General features: G+C 42.8%; 1 protein-coding gene across 3 annotated transcripts in view; it reads right to left on the bottom strand.

The window, feature by feature from the left end:
• The window catches only part of SCAI (suppressor of cancer cell invasion), an 83527-nt gene that overhangs the window by 19597 nt on the left and 46951 nt on the right, over window positions 1-16979 (bottom strand). For 2 of the 3 annotated variants that reach the window (XM_082207693.1, XM_082207694.1), the window contains 8 exons: window positions 14165-14260; window positions 12672-12758; window positions 12307-12426; window positions 9307-9403; window positions 5824-5922; window positions 4289-4441; window positions 2073-2174; window positions 1760-1861 (listed from right to left, as the gene is read on the bottom strand). In XM_082207693.1, coding sequence (XP_082063819.1) covers window positions 1760-1861; window positions 2073-2174; window positions 4289-4441; window positions 5824-5922; window positions 9307-9403; window positions 12307-12426; window positions 12672-12758; window positions 14165-14260 — 856 coding nt within the window. The remainder of the gene's footprint in view (window positions 1-1759; window positions 1862-2072; window positions 2175-4288; window positions 4442-5823; window positions 5923-9306; window positions 9404-12306; window positions 12427-12671; window positions 12759-14164; window positions 14261-16979) is intronic. The other variant, XM_082207692.1, reaches the window with a different exon arrangement.

The following is a 16979-nucleotide window of genomic DNA, read 5'->3' as shown; positions in this document are numbered from 1 at the left end:
TGTCCTGAATCTTCCAACATTCAGCTTCACTGGATATCTTTCAGTTCTAGTGTCCTTCCCACTGCTAGCTCCATTGAGTCTCCTCTCCTGTTTCCACACAACTGGGGCAGAGGCTCTTGTCCGCCTTTCACCCATCTGGAAGTTGCTAATAGCTTACTTCTTAGCCCTCTGGTCCAATGGTGCAGTTATTGAATGCCAGGTCAGTCCACAATAAGACCATGCTCACCCGCAAACTGGTGGTGGATAAAAGGGCAGATGTGGTATGCATTACCAAGACTTGGATGGGTGAGTTGAGGGGGCCTGACCTAACTCAGCAGTGTCCCTCTGGGTACTTGTTGCAGCGCTAGGCTAGACTTGGGCGGAGGAGGACAAAGGGGAGGTGTTGCTATTGTCTGTAAAAATACTATCTCCTTTACCAGAAAACCTATTGATCTTGGAATGGGATTAAGAGATCAGCATCTGGTGATGGGCCGGAGAGACAGACAGGGGATGGTGTGGTCTATCGTCCACCCTGTTACACAGCAGCACCCCATCCGTGCTGTCCAGGAGGGGCTCTGGAGTAGTGTTGGCAAACCCCAGAGGCAGTAAGTCTTGATGTTTTTCTATTAAAATTATCAACACAAAACAGTTGGGTTTCCTATTGATCTTTTTAATGGTTCCTGTAAACAGAGGTTTCGTTACAACCAAGCGGCATATACTGCTAAATTAATGAATGAATGCTTGGGAGGGGGCAGAGCAACACGGAAGTGACACACTCATATGCCACTTTCAACTTTTTTATTTAAAAAAATAATTGCCAACCTCCAGGCAACACACAAAGAAACCTCTTTTGTCTTGCAGTTGCTTCTGTTCAAATAGGTTTGACAGTCTTTTTAAAATTATTACAAGAACCTGTTCAAGTCAGGATGACTGTATATAAACCAACCCACCCATCTCTGGAAGAGGCAAAACAGCCTCTCTTTCTCTCTCCTCTTCCTAATTCTAAATTTGTGTCCAACTGTACAAACTCTGAGGGAAACCTGCCTCAGCTCCTCTTGCAGCAGCCTTCAATAGGCTGGTATAAAAAAATATCTCTCTTTGGGCTGGAAACTGCTCCCTTATCTAATGGTGGTGGTGGTGGTGGTTGTCCCCCCACCCCTATTTTGAAACTGCCTTCAGTTCTGTGAATAAATTTTTATTGCTGCTGTATTCAATTGTCTTCTACTGCTGCTTTAAGCATTCACGGCAGGGTAATTTGAAAATTAAATTGCTGTTGCTTGCTGCCTTGAGCTCTCCAAAGCAAAGGTGTATAAAACAGTTTAAACAGATGAATAAAATTCAATTCATAGCAATGATGGTATTTTTAAATTTGTCATTATTCATTTCAATTGTGCTCCATAAACACCTTTCGTTCTCAGGAGACACACCTGCTCACTTGCATTTTGACTCAGCAAAATGGTATTTTAGGAGCAGCGGTGGCTGGTGGGGCGGAAGGCATGGAGGCCAACAGTAGATAGTGCCAGAGCCAACAATAGGTAGAACCTCCTAATCCTAGTTTTGCTCCCATTCTCATCCCTGCTGAGTTATTCAACGGACTACACTGAGACTGATGAAGGAGCTGACAGGCAGCCCCCCCCCAAGAGTGGTTGCAAGTAAGAAGGCAGGAAGATGCTGGCTGACTCATGGGAGACTGAGGTTGGTGGTGCAACCTATAGGATGAGCCTTCACTATTTGCGATATTCTATCACCAGAAAGAGGCACCTCCTCCTTTGGCACAAACCTTAAACGACGCAGCCAAGAAGGTGTACAGCTGACTGAAGGTTGGCTTGTACAGCAAGTACTTGTGAGGGTTTTCCCTTCTTGCTGGCTTTTCGGTTGTCTCCTATAGAAGAAAAAGAAAGAAAGAAAGAAAGAAAGAAGCAGCACAAGTCACTAAAAGAAAGAAGGTTATAGATTTTTCATCTCAGCACAGCTGCCCCTCAGATCTATACAATTAGCTCGACATGGAATTCCAACTGATCTCAAACCAAAGTTAAAATAAATTTCCACTGCCTCGCCTGGTGAATGTAGGGCTGAAAGACGAGGGGACTTGCCTGCAGCCCTGGCTTGCTCATTTGTGATGCCAAGTTCATAGGTTCCCTCTCCAGAGCTTGCAGCATCCGGAACATGTCGATTGTCAGCTCGCTGAACTTCACCTACCAGAGACACAGTTACAAATTAAAGGTTTTTAGGATAATGAAAGCCATTTCTGGTGGATAAAGATTTTTTTAAAAAATTTTAATTGTACATAAATAGGCAAGAATAATTACATAACAGATGGAAATTAAAACATAAAAAGCCAAACCATAAAATAAGCACATAGAATAAGTACAGTTACATATAGGTTTTTAAAGTAATGAGGTCCAGGTCATTGGAGTGGGGGTGGGGAGTAAGAATAAAATGTGTCCTCACATAAAGAAAGAACATTAAGCATTATTTGACTGTCAAGTATAGTTCCAGATGGGTCAGGCTTGTGACAATGGCTGCCTTGAAAATGATGGCTCTGCTGTATATGTAATCAAGAAATGTCAAATCGTATATAAAAAACGGTCTGGAACTTCTAGTCCTTGTTGAAAGCTCAAATTATGTGTAATTTCATCCATTAGGGCTGAAATGAAAGTCTTTTGAACTACCAAGTATGTATGTTTCTGTACCAGCTTTTAAAAAAACAAAAAACAAAAAACGAAACCTGCATACCACTTTACAATTATTACAATAGAAGCACAAACAGTGCAAAATACTAAAAATAGTACTAGAATATACGTATTTAAAAGTCAAATCATAAAGCCATATAAAGGAGCAAAACATTCACCTTCTAAAAAGTCTAGAAAACTGGCAGAACACAGTCATAAAGGTAATGCAGGGAGAAGCCCAGAGCCCTTTTCAAAAATTATGCTTAAAATTACTGTTGAGGGCCTATATCATTACCACTCTCTCTTCATAGATAATTCTAAAAATTATAGGGGTGTGTGTGTGTTAGGGATCTTCAGTATCCTTCATAGCACCCTCATTAAACTACTATTCCCAGAATTCTTTGGGGGAGCCATAGATACTTTATGCTATAGTACAGGGGTGCCCTCTGCATGTCATTGGACTTCAATTCCCATCATCCCTTACCACTGGCCATGCTGGTTGGGGATGATGGGAGTTGGGGTCCAGCAACATATGGAGAGTGCTTTGTTGGCTACCTCTGCTATATTAGAAAGCCAATTATGTTTGTCAAATAGATATAACCTTTGTCTCATTATTTTTTAAAGCCTGTTCATATGGATAATGCAGCTTGCAACATGTCAACAGGCTTTTTAAAGCTCAAGTTGTGATTTTGAAATGTGTGACTTTTAACAGCATCTCTTTACAGAGCCTGGTCAATGGTTCTTTCAGCCCGGTGCCATCTGTTTCTGACCTGCAATGACTTTCTCCAGGGCCTTGAGCAGAGATTTTCCTCCTAGTTTATTTAAAAGAAATGTGGGTGGTAGGAAGTGTCAAGGGCTGCTTTATGCACCTGTGCTCTCCACTCTGTGTAGCCTGGAAGACCACATTCATCCCTGGAGACAAAGATTGGTTCAATTCAGACATAACACTGAGCCATGATTATGGAAAATGAACCACGATTCAGCATGATGTCCAAGCTGGCAAGAGTAGAAGCACTCTCAGTGGCCAAACTTTTCCAGTTTGATAAATCTCCTATAGTGTGTATGTGTGGGCATGCACGCGCACGCGCGTGCGCGCACACACACACGTTAGACGATATATATATACATTTCCCAAGTCCTGCTGGAGATTATGTATACTGACTGGGAAATATGCACAACTCCCTCTTCACAGACAGCTTATGTGCACGTTCTCTACAAGATCTGGTGAAGGTGTGCCAGGTGTGATGCACATTAATTTTTTAATCACTTTTTAAAATTTTAAATTCTGTAACTTAAATTTAAAATAAGTACATCTTGTGACCTTTCATATTAAAGCCCATGAAGTTCTGAAGAGATTGGTGTTTTCAGTTTCTCAATGCTGGACTGAGCTTTTAAGGTTTTTGTGTAGTCTGACAAAGCCAAAATTGTCATTTATTTTTTTAATTTCAAACCCTCATAACTCAAAAACGGGATGAGATAAAAAGCTAAAATTTTAGATTTAAACTTAGTTTTGATCATTCAACAAGAGTACAAAGTATTAAGAAAACTGGATGACATGAGATAAAAAAGTCGGATTGCTTGATATAAAATGACCCCACTTGTGACATGGGACGAAAGGCTTGTGTACAGGATCCCACCTGATTGTTGCAGTTGCCAATAATAAGCGCATCTGCGAGAGTCAGCTGCCCTACGATCATCCCCTGCTCCAGCAGAGGGGCTCCCGTTTCAGAGAGGCGGTTGGAGAGGATCACAAGGGTGTTGTCATCATTCAACACCATCACAGGGTCTGCCTGGAAAGAAAGGGAGACAGGCATGAGAATGAGGGTCCCTGGCATGAATTATCTGGACTCAGGTTAAGCCTTGCTGGAAGTAATAAAAACACAGCAATGAAAGAACAAGCAAGTAGCAAGCCTCGTATTTTCCCAAATATTCTGCTGGAAGTGTGTGAGTGTGGGTGTGCAGAAATTCAGAAGCTCTTTCCCATAAAGCCAACTACATTAAGCTGGATGAAAGGGGCAATGGAGCAGGTTAACACTAATGCTAACTGCCACTGTGATTTGGGATTCTGTTTGCCAATTATCCTGTACTAAGCTTGTTTCTTCTGGAGAAGACTCGCTTTACCATGAGGATGGAGCAGCATCAGGTGAACTGCAAATCAGCCTCTGATGTATTACTGCGAGTTTTGGAAAGTCCAGGAGTAATAAGAGCAGCTGTGATCAAAGGAATGCTCCCTGCAAGATTCTAGTCTTAATTATACATATTTCCCTCACAAGATTTGGCTTATGAGCAGGGCTCTTGCATTCTATTCCTTCCCACTCAGGAATAAATGATTCTGTTTTTTGTATCTATACACATACATGCTGGCAAAATTTATATTATCTTAGGAAGACTGGAAGCTACCTTATACCAAGTCAGACCATTGGCTCATCAAACTCAATATTGCCAACACTCTTTGGTCATGACTCCCTATGGTCTCAGACAGGGGACATCCCTGGAAATGCCATATTGGGGATTGAATCTGGGACATTTTGCATGCAAAGCAGATCTTCTACCACTGAGTGATGTTGCTTCCCTTGTATAATGTTGCTCAATTTACTTTTTCTAACACTATGAAAGCAATTGTTCCTATTTGGAAAAGGCAAAGAACAATATAGAAGCAGGGGGTGAGTTACTAGGAGGGGGAATGAGTAGTAGGAGATGACTTGAAGGCACAGAAGAAGGACGATGCCCTCCCGTTTCTTTCAGCGTTTAAAAGCTTCTCACTAAAACAATGAGAACTAGAAGCATGGGTGTGTGGTTTGCCTTTTAAACAAAAACTCTGCTTCCCAGAATAGCAAACTACAATAATGGTAACTAGCTCAGATGGCTTGCTAAAAATACCAATTAACAAGAGAAGACAAGAGGTATTAGTTGTAAGAATTAGGGGCCTACATATTCCGCAGCAGCCTTTAACTACCCAATGTTGGGAACAAATGGGAACACTCCACCACCCTTTGCTTGCCAATTTCTTAAGGGATTTGCCTAGCTACTGTAGAAGATAGAACACTGAGCTAACTGCCCCTTTTGCCTGAGGATTGTCACAGAAGATGTAGGATATGAGTCAAGATCTGGGAAAACACTGAGCTCTTTCAGAAAGAAAGGAAAATGCAGCGATTCACTTTTAAGTCCTCACCTCGACAAATGCAGCCACCTCTTGGAGAACCAGATTCCACTCCACTTGGTCTTCTGTGTTGAAGCGGTGGGTGTAGTCTTCAATCTCATCTGACAATTCCTAGAAAGCACAGAGAGCAACAAATGAGATGATTTAGTGCTGCTTTGGGCGGGGGGCTAACTTATTTAGATTTTGTGAGTAGGCATGTGCAGTAGGTAAGCAAACATGTGGCAATGCTCAAAAAAATTGTTTAGAGTGTTCAGAGAAGCAGTAACAGCAGTAAACTAGAGGTGAGGAAGCGAGGATCCATGGTGTACGGCCACATCCACGCTGGTTGGCACATTTCCGCTTCCTAGTAAGCTGTGCTACATCATCATCGTCATTGAAATTTTTCAACATACAATATAATAAAAAACAAAGTAATCAAACTAATCTAAATAAAAGTAAAAGCAAAAAGCAAAAATGAGAGAAAGAAAAGAAAAAGAGAAAGCGGGGTGGGTGGATGATGAAAAAAGCCCTCTCCCAAAGGTAGATCCTTAACCCTTGTCACCCTTTCTATCTCACCTGGGAGCTTCCCTTTCTTCTCCCAGCCTCCAACCCTGGGAGATCTTCCCTTCCCTGCACCTCACGCAGGGTCTTTCACCTGCCAACCATCACCTTCTAACCTCATTAAGCCAGAGCAGAGGACATAATGAACAAAACGGAAAATAAGCAAAAGCATAGTGGATAAAAGGAAAAGGGAAAAGGGAAACTAGATGAAGAAAAAGATAATAAAACATAAAAAGAGTGGTGAGAACTTCTGATTCTCTGTCTCTCAATTACGTAAATAAAGATTACTCAGAATATTCAAAGCGTTCACTGCAGGATGGTATCTAGCTGTATTCCATGATAATATCCAGCTGTTTTGCATTCAGTTAGATGATGTTTTCCCAATCTTCAACCCCAGACACAAGTTCATTCTTATTTCCACAAAAAAGTCCAAAAGGGGCTCCCCAGTTGTTATTATCACTACATGCCTAGAATAGTCTTCTTCCAATCTGGTATGTCGACCTTATCTCAAAAACAAAAATAAAACCCAACATCCACTATAAGGATAATAATCCATAGTTATCCACTTGTTGTATATTAATTAATTCGTATCCAGTTCCCTATCTTCCAATCCCATTTCCTGTTGGCCATGATTTTCCGTCCTAATTTGGAAAAAAAGTTCCTCCCATTTCCTCTTCTTCCATTCCCCCTCAAGAGAATTGGCACAGGCTTGGTAGCTTTTTCCTTTGATTTCACTCCAACTTGTACACAGGATCATTTCTCTCTCAGCTTTATCTCTGCCATCTCAAGATGTTTCTTAATGTCTGTTAATGGTTTCATTCCCCTTCTCCAGGATCACAACTTAATCATTTGTTTGTTCTACTCCTCCAGCCACCTCTGTGAAGGTCCTTTCCATTTCATTATCTGCTGCCCCTCACTTTACCATTCTACTCTCATATTCAGGCAGATGTTGATCGGTACTTTTTCCAAAGGCTCTGTGTATTCTTTGGTCTGATCTTCTGTGATCAGTCTTCATTCACCATATTATGTATCTCGGCTCTGAGCTATCATATTCTCAAATGTGCAACTGTTCTCACAGAGCAGTGGTTCCCAAACTTCCACTCCTCCAACCTGCAACTACCTAGAAAGTGCTATGGGTGTTGGCAGATCACTTAATTACTGTGTAGCTATTGTAATGCAGAGCCAGTGTGGTGTAGCAGTTAGAGTGCTAGACTAAGACCTGGGAGACCAGAGTTCTAGTCCCCACTTGACCACAAAGCTCACTGGGTGACCTTGGACCAGTCATATAGTCTAACCTACAGGGCTGTTGTGAGGATAAAATTGAGAGAAGAAGAACTATGTATACCACCTTGAACTCCTTGGAGGAACTGTGGGATATAAATGTAACAATAACCATAATAATAATGCACTATGCTAGATGATTTTTAATTTAATCAAGAATGAACTCCTTAAATCCAGCCTTCTATTAAATCCACTGCTTTCCACTCCTTTCAAGTGCCTCTTCCCCTCCATCACTTCAGGTCCATACCACCTGGCTTCCAGGTGAACTGCTGAGTTCTGAGAACAACAGAGCAGTAAGTTGCACCCTCCATTCACAACTGCTATTCCTGCAGACATGCTGTGGGCCACCTGAATGAAGCTTGCGGACCAGACCCTGTCATAGAATACTGTGCCCAATATTATTATTTTTATACACGCAAGACAAACTTCACCACCACTTCAAATTAATAATGGAAGCACTGCTGCTTCCTCTTACACTTGGAGAGGTTTATGCCTTTACAGTATACCAAAATCATTACTCCAATCTCCTATGTTTCTACATGCACTATTGTACTTGCATAACTTGCATAACAACCCTGAAAGAGGAAAAACTGAGAGGGAGAGAGCGGCCAAAAACCTAACTGGAAAAAGAAGTAAGCCCAGAAAAGCCATCTAATCCTAAAAGTGGACAGTTCTGAGGCTGCTTCTTCTTTCTTCTTTGGTGATCACTTGCAGCCAAGTAAGATTGTCTTCCATAAACATGGTTTTAACAATGAGTCCGTAAGTGACTTATTGTTGTTTAGTCATTTAGATGTGTCCGACTCTTCGTGACCCCATGAACCAGAGCACACCAGGCACTCCTGTCTTCCACTGCCTCCCGCAGTTTGGTCAAATTCATGCTGGTAGCTTCGACAACACTGTCCAACCATCTCGTCCTCTGCTGTCCCCTTCTCCTTGTGCCCTCCATCTTTCCCAACATCAGGGTCTTTTCCAGGGAGTCTTCTCTTCTCATGAGGTGGCCAGCTTCAGGATCTGTCCTTCCAGTGAGCACTCAGGGCTGATTTCCTTAAGAATAGATAGGTTTGATCTTCTTGCAGTCCATGGGACTCTCAAGAGTCTCCTCCAGCACCATAATTCAAAAGCATCAATTCTTCAGCGATCAGCCTTCTTGATGGTCCAGCTCTCACTTCCATACATCACTACTGGGAAAACCATAGCTTTAACTATATGACCATAGCTTTAACTATATGTGACTGTGGAGGCCAATTCTGGATCCACGTCCTTCCACAGTGGGGACATTGGTTTCCGGGCGGGAGTAATCCAACTGCACTTTATACCCAAAGTACTATCTGCACCAAGGCAGGGGCTGACTGGAAGCAAGCAAGAATAGGGCAATGATTCATACAGCAACACAACGAACAGCCTCCTCCATGGATGGATACCCTGAGATTCCAGGACCCTTCCATTAATTTCTCACTGCACAGAATTTGGGAATTGCTATTGGACAGTCAAGGTGGCATAGTGATTAGAGCGCTGAGCTTCAGTGGGGGAAAAGCCAGGCACAAATGCTTTCTGGCCATCCTCAACTTAACATGCACTCACATGGTCGTGGCAAAGCTAATACAAGGCTCCGAGCTCCTTGGAGCATGTGCAAAGTCTTAACTACACACATCACAATGGTACTATTGGTTTTACCTTTACAAGATCCTTGACGACATCCATTTTGTTCAGTAAAAGGCAAACCACAATGAATCGTGCATAATAACGCAGCTTCTTAACTACCAGTTCAGGCCTGGGAGGGAAGAAAAAAAGAGGGGGGGGGAATTGGAGAAAGGGAAATTATTTAGCAGATCGAAGAGAAATGAAGAGGAACATGGCTCCTGTGAAGAAATATCAAGTGATGCCCATGTTAGATTTTAATCGCAGCTGTAGTATAGGCAGAAATATTTCACTTTCAGTGCGTGTAGAATTATTGGAGCTTGAGAGGACAAGTGCTTGGAGGACCAGAGATAATTTACTCTGGAGGTCTACGTGCCTCTTTACTACCTGCCAGCACAGCTATCTGGCCAATGGGAGGGATCATAGCTCTAGAGAACAGGATTTGCATGCAGAAGGTCCCACATTCAATGTCTGGCACTTCCAGCCAAACGACTCAGGGGACTGCAGATGGGGAAATACTTTTCCCTGCCTGAGACCCTGGAAAGCTATGGCCAGTGAGATCGACAAATAGGCTTGGAATAAGGCAGGTTCCTCCATTACTAAATCCAGCTTCTGACAGAAAGGAACAAAATGGCTGGATTTAGAGCATGTAAGAAGAAAGCTTGTATCCCTTAAGAAAAGAATCAGGTAAGATTCAGTCTGTGGGGCAATCTTGGCCCCCAAGGCTGTATTCCCCAAACCATGCCTCCCACCCACCCCATCAGCTGGCATCACTAGTGACAACATATGGTGGGAGGTAGGGTTAAATCCTGCAATGTTTTTCTACCATAAACCACTCAGCAATCCTCAGATGAAGGGCAGTATACTAAATAAATGAATAGAATAGAATAGAATAGAATAGAATAGAATAACCTCCCACTCTTCAGCTGATGAGAAGTTAAATCCTGCTCAAGCTTAGCAGGACTGCATGAAAACCCCTTCCTGAACCAGGAAAGGGCTTGCATGAACCCCCTGCTAAAACGGGAGGGAGGGCCCTCTTTTTGGCAGCACCTTGCAAGATGTTTGAAGTCCCAAGTTTGTGCCCAGTGTTGTTGTGACATTTCTCGCAGTTTATCATCATGCATTGTGGGTTTTTGAACAGATATTCCCTAAGACCTTTTGTGGGTGACATAGAAGGTAGTGGCAGGCACCCTGGCACCCTGGAGTGTCATGTAGACGATCCCTAGCAAAGAGCACCCCAGCACTGGTTTCACACCTCCAATGAAGATATCAGACAGGTATTTCCAAAACACTATTCTCCAAAGCAGCTAGCGTTAAGGCATGTTTGGCTGGGAAGGGGCTTCCAGGTCAAAGATCCCAAGCCCTTCACCCTCTCTGCAGCAGCCACTGGGGCTCTTGTCGGGAACCTACAGTTTTGTATTCTGCTTCCCCTGCATTAAAGCCCACCAGGGGTATTATTACTGCTGCTGCTGCTGTATTTATTTATACCCTGCCTTTTTCCCTAATGGGACTCAAGGCGGCTGACAACTAAAATAGAAACAGCTAAAAACAGATTAAAAAGCAATCATCAAAAAACAATTAAGCGTTAGTAGAATATATATATGTGTGTGTGTGTGTGTGTGTGTGTGTGTTAAAAATTGTATTATTTTGGTGTATGCGCACACACACATAAAAAAGATCATTAAAATAAAAAACATCACAGCACCAGCCCTTTCCTTAAAAGTAAACAGCCATAACAGGGAAGACAGTTCCAAAGGGCTGATTGCAGCAAGTTGCTGATTCTGTGGGTTCACCCTATCAATATTATAATTAGTTAATAGGATCTTATTTCCCAAATGACTCTTGAAAATTGGGCTTGTAAAGCCGGCTTGACACTCATATCATCCATAAGATATCTGCTGTGGCACTTGGCTTAGGGTTCTTGCTTTTACTCTAAGTTCTTTTCCCAGTTGCCTTACTCATCATTCCATGTATTTATGTCTTTTCTTTCTCTTTATCTACTTGCTCACCAAAGTGTTGGAGGAGACATTGCTTTGGAACATTGAGAAAGATAAAGCATATTTCTGAAGAACGCTTTGGAAACCCTGTTCATTCACAGGCTGGAATGTTACATCCGCTGGAAAGGGGGATGTGTTACAGATGGAAGCAGTACCCTGGGCAGTGATGGGCTCCTAAATTCCCAAGTGGCTCCACCAAGCCAGGGTGGTAACTGGCTCTCCTCAACAGGGAGGGCTTATAAAAGATTCCTGAATGAGCAGTGATGAGAAACCAAAACAACAACTCATTGCCAAAAAGGATCTGCACTCTCAATGTTGTGGGCCCAACTCTATGGAACTCCCCACAAGAAGTTAGACAGGCACTGTCCCTACTGAGTTTCAGACACCTGGTCAAGACTATTATGTTTCAGGAGGCCACTGCACCCTGAATGCTTCTCGGATGTTTTGCGTTACTTTCTTTTTTCTTTTTAGATTCTTTAGATTTTAACTTTCAGTGGTTTAATTTAGTTCTTAAATTATGTATATGGTATAGCTTATTGTTGTAAGCCGCTTTGAGACCTAGATGGTGAAAAGCAGGATACAAACTTTGAAATAAAAATAATAATCTGGAGTCTAAGAACAAATGGAGAGCCACAAGTACCCATGTACTACAGTTTTGGATAATAATAGGTTTCTCCTGGATCTGGCTCACATAAAGTCTTGGCTTCTTCCTTGATTGACTCACTTGGCTCCTTCTCCTGGGCCCTCAGCTGCCTATGACTCATCAGGGATAGGGAACTTGCAGCCCTTCAGATTCTGCTGAACTGCAACTCCTTCACCCCAGACCCCAGCTGGGGCTTGATGGGCATTACGGTCTAATGACATCTGAGGAGCCACAGGTTCCCCCATCCCTGTTCCTGCTGACACCTGCACCTCAAGGGAGGAGACACACAGGTAGCCAAGGGATGCCAACTAAACTGAAAGTGGCTGCCCACCTTCTGCCAAGTCACACAAGTTTGACAATCCAGCACTTCTCGCTTTTAAATTGCAAAAAACTCACAAGACTGAGGCATGGCCTGACCTGTCTTCTTTGTTGACTTGGGAGTAGTAAGACCTCTGGCGGATAGCAGAGTAGAAGGAAAAGGCTTCATTCAGGTAGCTGGTTTCAGACGTGCGAAGGCTGTGTGGGAAGAAATACAAAGGGCTCAGTGCTCTGCTAGATGAACATGTACCCCTCCTGCCCTTGGCTGAGAGGGCTGTCCGTCTTACAGCAGTCCTCCTGGCACTTCTGACATTCCACTGAACTTTTTGCCACTCTTAATTGCTAAGGCCAGCAAGACTTTCACTACAGAGAGACTGAGACAGCGAGACAGACAGACAGACAGACAGACACACACACTGCATCCAGGAAGGGTTGTCACTTACTAGTAGTGGTAGTAAAGCTGCCCAATCTTGGAAGCAATTTCGCCAATTTGCCAGCGCTTTAATCCGTACCGATTGTCCAGAACTTGCCTTTATTTTTGCGGAGAAGAAAGGGAGAGTGTCACGTTCTATATGTTTATACACATACATATATATTAATTAAAAATAACAAAATATAATACTGTGTGCCCAAAATAAAAGGAATACCTAGAACTGAACATAGCAGGATATATTTATGTACCAAAATTAAGTATAGCAAATCAATATTACAAGGTTCCAAGCAACACAATTATTGCTCCAGTACATTATAATGACACTCCTTACTCCATTATCTTGCTGTCTTCCCTCTCTGGTTCTGATTATAAGTGTGAGCTTTACCATACATACTATGCCCCAGATTTTAGTAATCCAATCCCCCCAAGATTGTCAATAATAATTCTGGAACCAGTCAAGAAATGTTGCATTAATTCCCTGAGAAATCCTCAAACTCTCAGAAGGCAGTATTAAGCTTATTTGCTGATAACAACATTTCTCCCACCGCCCCCCCTCTCACACACACCACCTCAAGGGGCATTTCTATACTACATGCTTCTACCAATTTAACTGGCATAGTATCACTTCCTCCCCACAGACATTTCTGGGAATTGTAGTTGGCAGAGGTGCTGAGAGTGTTTCATACTGATTCCTAGCTTCCAACAAGTAACTACCTACTCTGTGAGAGAAGATGAACGACAAGGAAAGTCATACTTCTACTCTATTCTACCTTGATCAAAGCCACACCTGGAGTACTGTGTCCAATTCTGGGTACTGCAATTTAAGAAGGTCATTGACAAGCTGGAACATGTTCAGAGGAGGGCAACCAAGATGATCAAAGGTCTGGAAACAAAACCTTATAAGGAACAGTTGAGGGAGTTGGGTATATTTAGCCTGGCTAAGAGGAGACCGAGAGGCGATAGGACAGACATCTTCAATAGCTAAAAATGGCTGTCACATGGAAGATGGAGCAAGCTATTTCCTGCTCTGGACTGTAGGACCTAAACCAATGGATTCAAGTTACAACAAAGGAGATTCTGGTTAAATATCAGGAAGAACTTTCTGACGGTAGGAGCCGTTTTACAGTGGAACAGACTCCCTCAGGAGGTGATGGACTCTCCTTCCTTGGAGGTTAATAAGCAGAGGCTGGATGGCCATCTGTCACAGATACTTTAGTTGAGATTCCTGCATTGCAGGGAGTTGGACTAGATGACCCTCAAGGTCCCTTCCAACTCTACAATTCTATGATTCCATGACTGGAAAAGCAGTTAACTTGCACTATGAATTGTATTTTCTCCATTGAGTTAATGCTCTATTTTTCTGAGGGTTGTTCAAGGCTCTCTTGCCCAGGAAAGGAGGCTGACCTGGGCAACCTAGCCAACTGGCACCATCACACACACCACTCTGGCCCACGTGTTCCTGGAAGAGGTAGGCAGCCATCTCGATGCAGAGTTGGCTCTTACCGGTGCTGCTGCTGGAACTTCCAGAGCTTGGTGTAAACATCAAAGGTCCGCCCAAAATACGATTGCCACTGCTTCTGCCCATACTGAGGCAAGTCTCTGCAAGAGAGCCAATAGGAAGAGTCCATGTTACCAAGCAGGGAAGAAAGGAGGAAGGGCATTCACTGTGGGAAGAGACAGTCCAGAGACAACCTGGTGCTACTTAATTCATCATGCCTGTCTCATAATCCTAATGCTAACATTCATGTATCTACTTTACATTATGGAAAACTGTCCATTTGCTTTGCATTTGGACACCTCTTAATGTATCACAATTAAATTTGGCACAATGGTTCCTGAGAAGAAACAGCAGGTTTTCATCTATGCTTGAAGAGAATTGGGCACCATTCTGAATCAAGATGATAGGTGGAGCCTTTCAAAACTGCACTGATTTTAACCACTGATTTCAACAAGGCATGGATTGTTTTTTTGTTGTTTCTAAGAATTCCTGAGCAACACAGGGTAGGCAGTTGCTATGTTCCTATATACATATCCATCCAAGATTGGGATTGTGGGTCATTTTTGTCATTAAAAACATAGATTTTGGAGTGAGGGGGCAGATTAAGATCCTCCTTGCTAGTATTGTATTCTTCTAAAGATGTCACATACTATACTACATACCCTATAAATAGTAGGCTTTATTTATCAATGAATAAAACGGCATTTGTCCCACTACTTTCACCAAAAAGAACTGACCCAAAAACTTATAACAGCAGCAGCTTTGGTTTCCTAGGTATCAAGATATACCTTCCCATAGGCTTATCAATAACACACTTTAATATGTGAGTGACCATGTTCAACAACAGGTCCCTGGTTCAAATTTCTGGCATGCAAATCTCACAGGCACAGCCTTTAGTACTTCCAAACCTATTCACAAGACCACAGCAAGTCCCCTCCCATTCTTAAAATCAGCACCATTCAAGCTTAGGAAACAATCGCCTCCCCTCTTGGAAGGGAATGAAATACTCTATCCACTTATCTGGTATATAATTTAAGAACATAAGAAAAGCCTGCTGGATCAGGCCAATGGCCCACCTTATCCAGCATCGTGTTCTTGCAGTGGCCAACTAAATGCCTGTGGGAAACCTGAAAGCAGGACCTGGGCACAAGAGCAGCACTCTCCCCTCCCTATGATTTCCAGCAACTGGTATCCAGAAGCATTTACTGGCTCCAACTATGGAGACAGATTACAGTAATCTTCAGGCTCTGGGGAGGGTCTCCTCATGACCCATGAGGACTCTCCAGGATGCTCCCCGCTTATGCACATTTCATTTCACTTTTGTGCATGGAGCGCATAACATAGCCCACAACATGAATGGGGAGTCACCTGTACTTTTAACACACAGGCCTAAAAAGAAATCTGATGGGCAGCAGCTCTATAGCTTCTGAGCTTTCAGTAGGTATCATCCACACACATCTTTCACAGCCAGAAGGGTTACAAAAAACTTCCTTTAAACATTCAGATTCTACTTGCACCAACACATTCTGGACCTTTCCTGTGGCCCCACAGCATCAATGCAGCCTACTGTTGCCAATGCCTTAGTAATTTCTCCAACGCTACCTAAATTCCTTGAAGAACACTGGTACCCACAAAGGGAGGTGCATGTCCAGCATTGACAGCACAAAGCCTACTGAGGATGCACCACATCCTTCAGCTGCAGGAGGGGACACCCTCTTCCTCAGCACACTGACTTTCACACACACAATTCCTGCTTCCTCACGATTTATAATAGGAAGAAGCTATTAGCCCAGCATGCAGCCGCAACAAAAAGCCTTTGCAGAATGCAGGCAATTATGGGGTGGGTGGGTCTTAGGCTTGGCTATTCTTCAGGGAAAACAACATATGTGGCCCAAGTGCTTGTTTTGGCCCTGCAGGGAACTGGGTTCATATAGGGAATGGGATCACAAAGTGGTTGCTTTTCATAACCTTCCCATAGACTCTTGCACTTTCCCGCAGAGCTGCTCACTTGCTTTTATACCAGCACTGGGTTCTCAGACATGCAGTTCACCAACAGGGTCATTAATGAGCAGTTGGGACAATTTGCAAGAATCCATGCCATATTCAGCACAAAATGATCTTTCTTCCCCAAGATAAGCTTAAACATAACACTGTTTGCTGCAAATTTCAGAGTGAACCTGGGAAAACTGGCTGCGGAAGATGCCTACTGGCTAGTATCCGTGACAACAGAAAGATTGTGAGCAGCTCTGCAACTATTTCACTAGAGATCCTCTTGGGTGCTAAGATTAGCAGAGCTGGTCTTCTTAGTGGTTCCTCTGCTCTCAGGAGCTTGGGGTGTTGTTGTTTTTTGCAAAGACACAAGAGAGGGTGTTTTATGTGGCAGCCCCTAAGTTGTAGAATTCCCTCCCCATAGAGGGCCATCTGACACCTTCATTATAATGATTCTGGTCGGAGTGCTAAAGACACACTTCCTTACTGCAGCTTTCAACATCTGAGGTGCACAGTTTTAGAATCCACCTTATTTCTGTGATTGTGTTGGTTTTAAACTGTTTTAATATTGTATTTTAATGTTGTAACCCACCTGGGACCTTAGGATGAAGGGCAGGTAATAAATTTTAATAATATTAACAATGACAATTATTAAGCTTCTGACTTTGCCTGGGGAAGGATAGGAGTGAAAACAAGTTGCAATATGGACATTTTTTTTATTTAACAGGATTTTTTTAGCAATTGTGGGAACCCTCTAAGTGATTTACGTAAGATGGACATACAGTATTATTAACACTTGCCACTTGAAGAAGAAAAAGTGGATGGTCAACA

This window comes from Podarcis vaucheri, assembly GCF_965113315.1.
Source record: "Podarcis vaucheri genome assembly, chromosome: Z".
Lineage (NCBI taxonomy): Eukaryota > Metazoa > Chordata > Lepidosauria > Squamata > Lacertidae > Podarcis > Podarcis vaucheri.
Note: the sequence above shows the minus strand (reverse complement) of the source record. Positions and strands in the feature narration are given on the sequence as shown.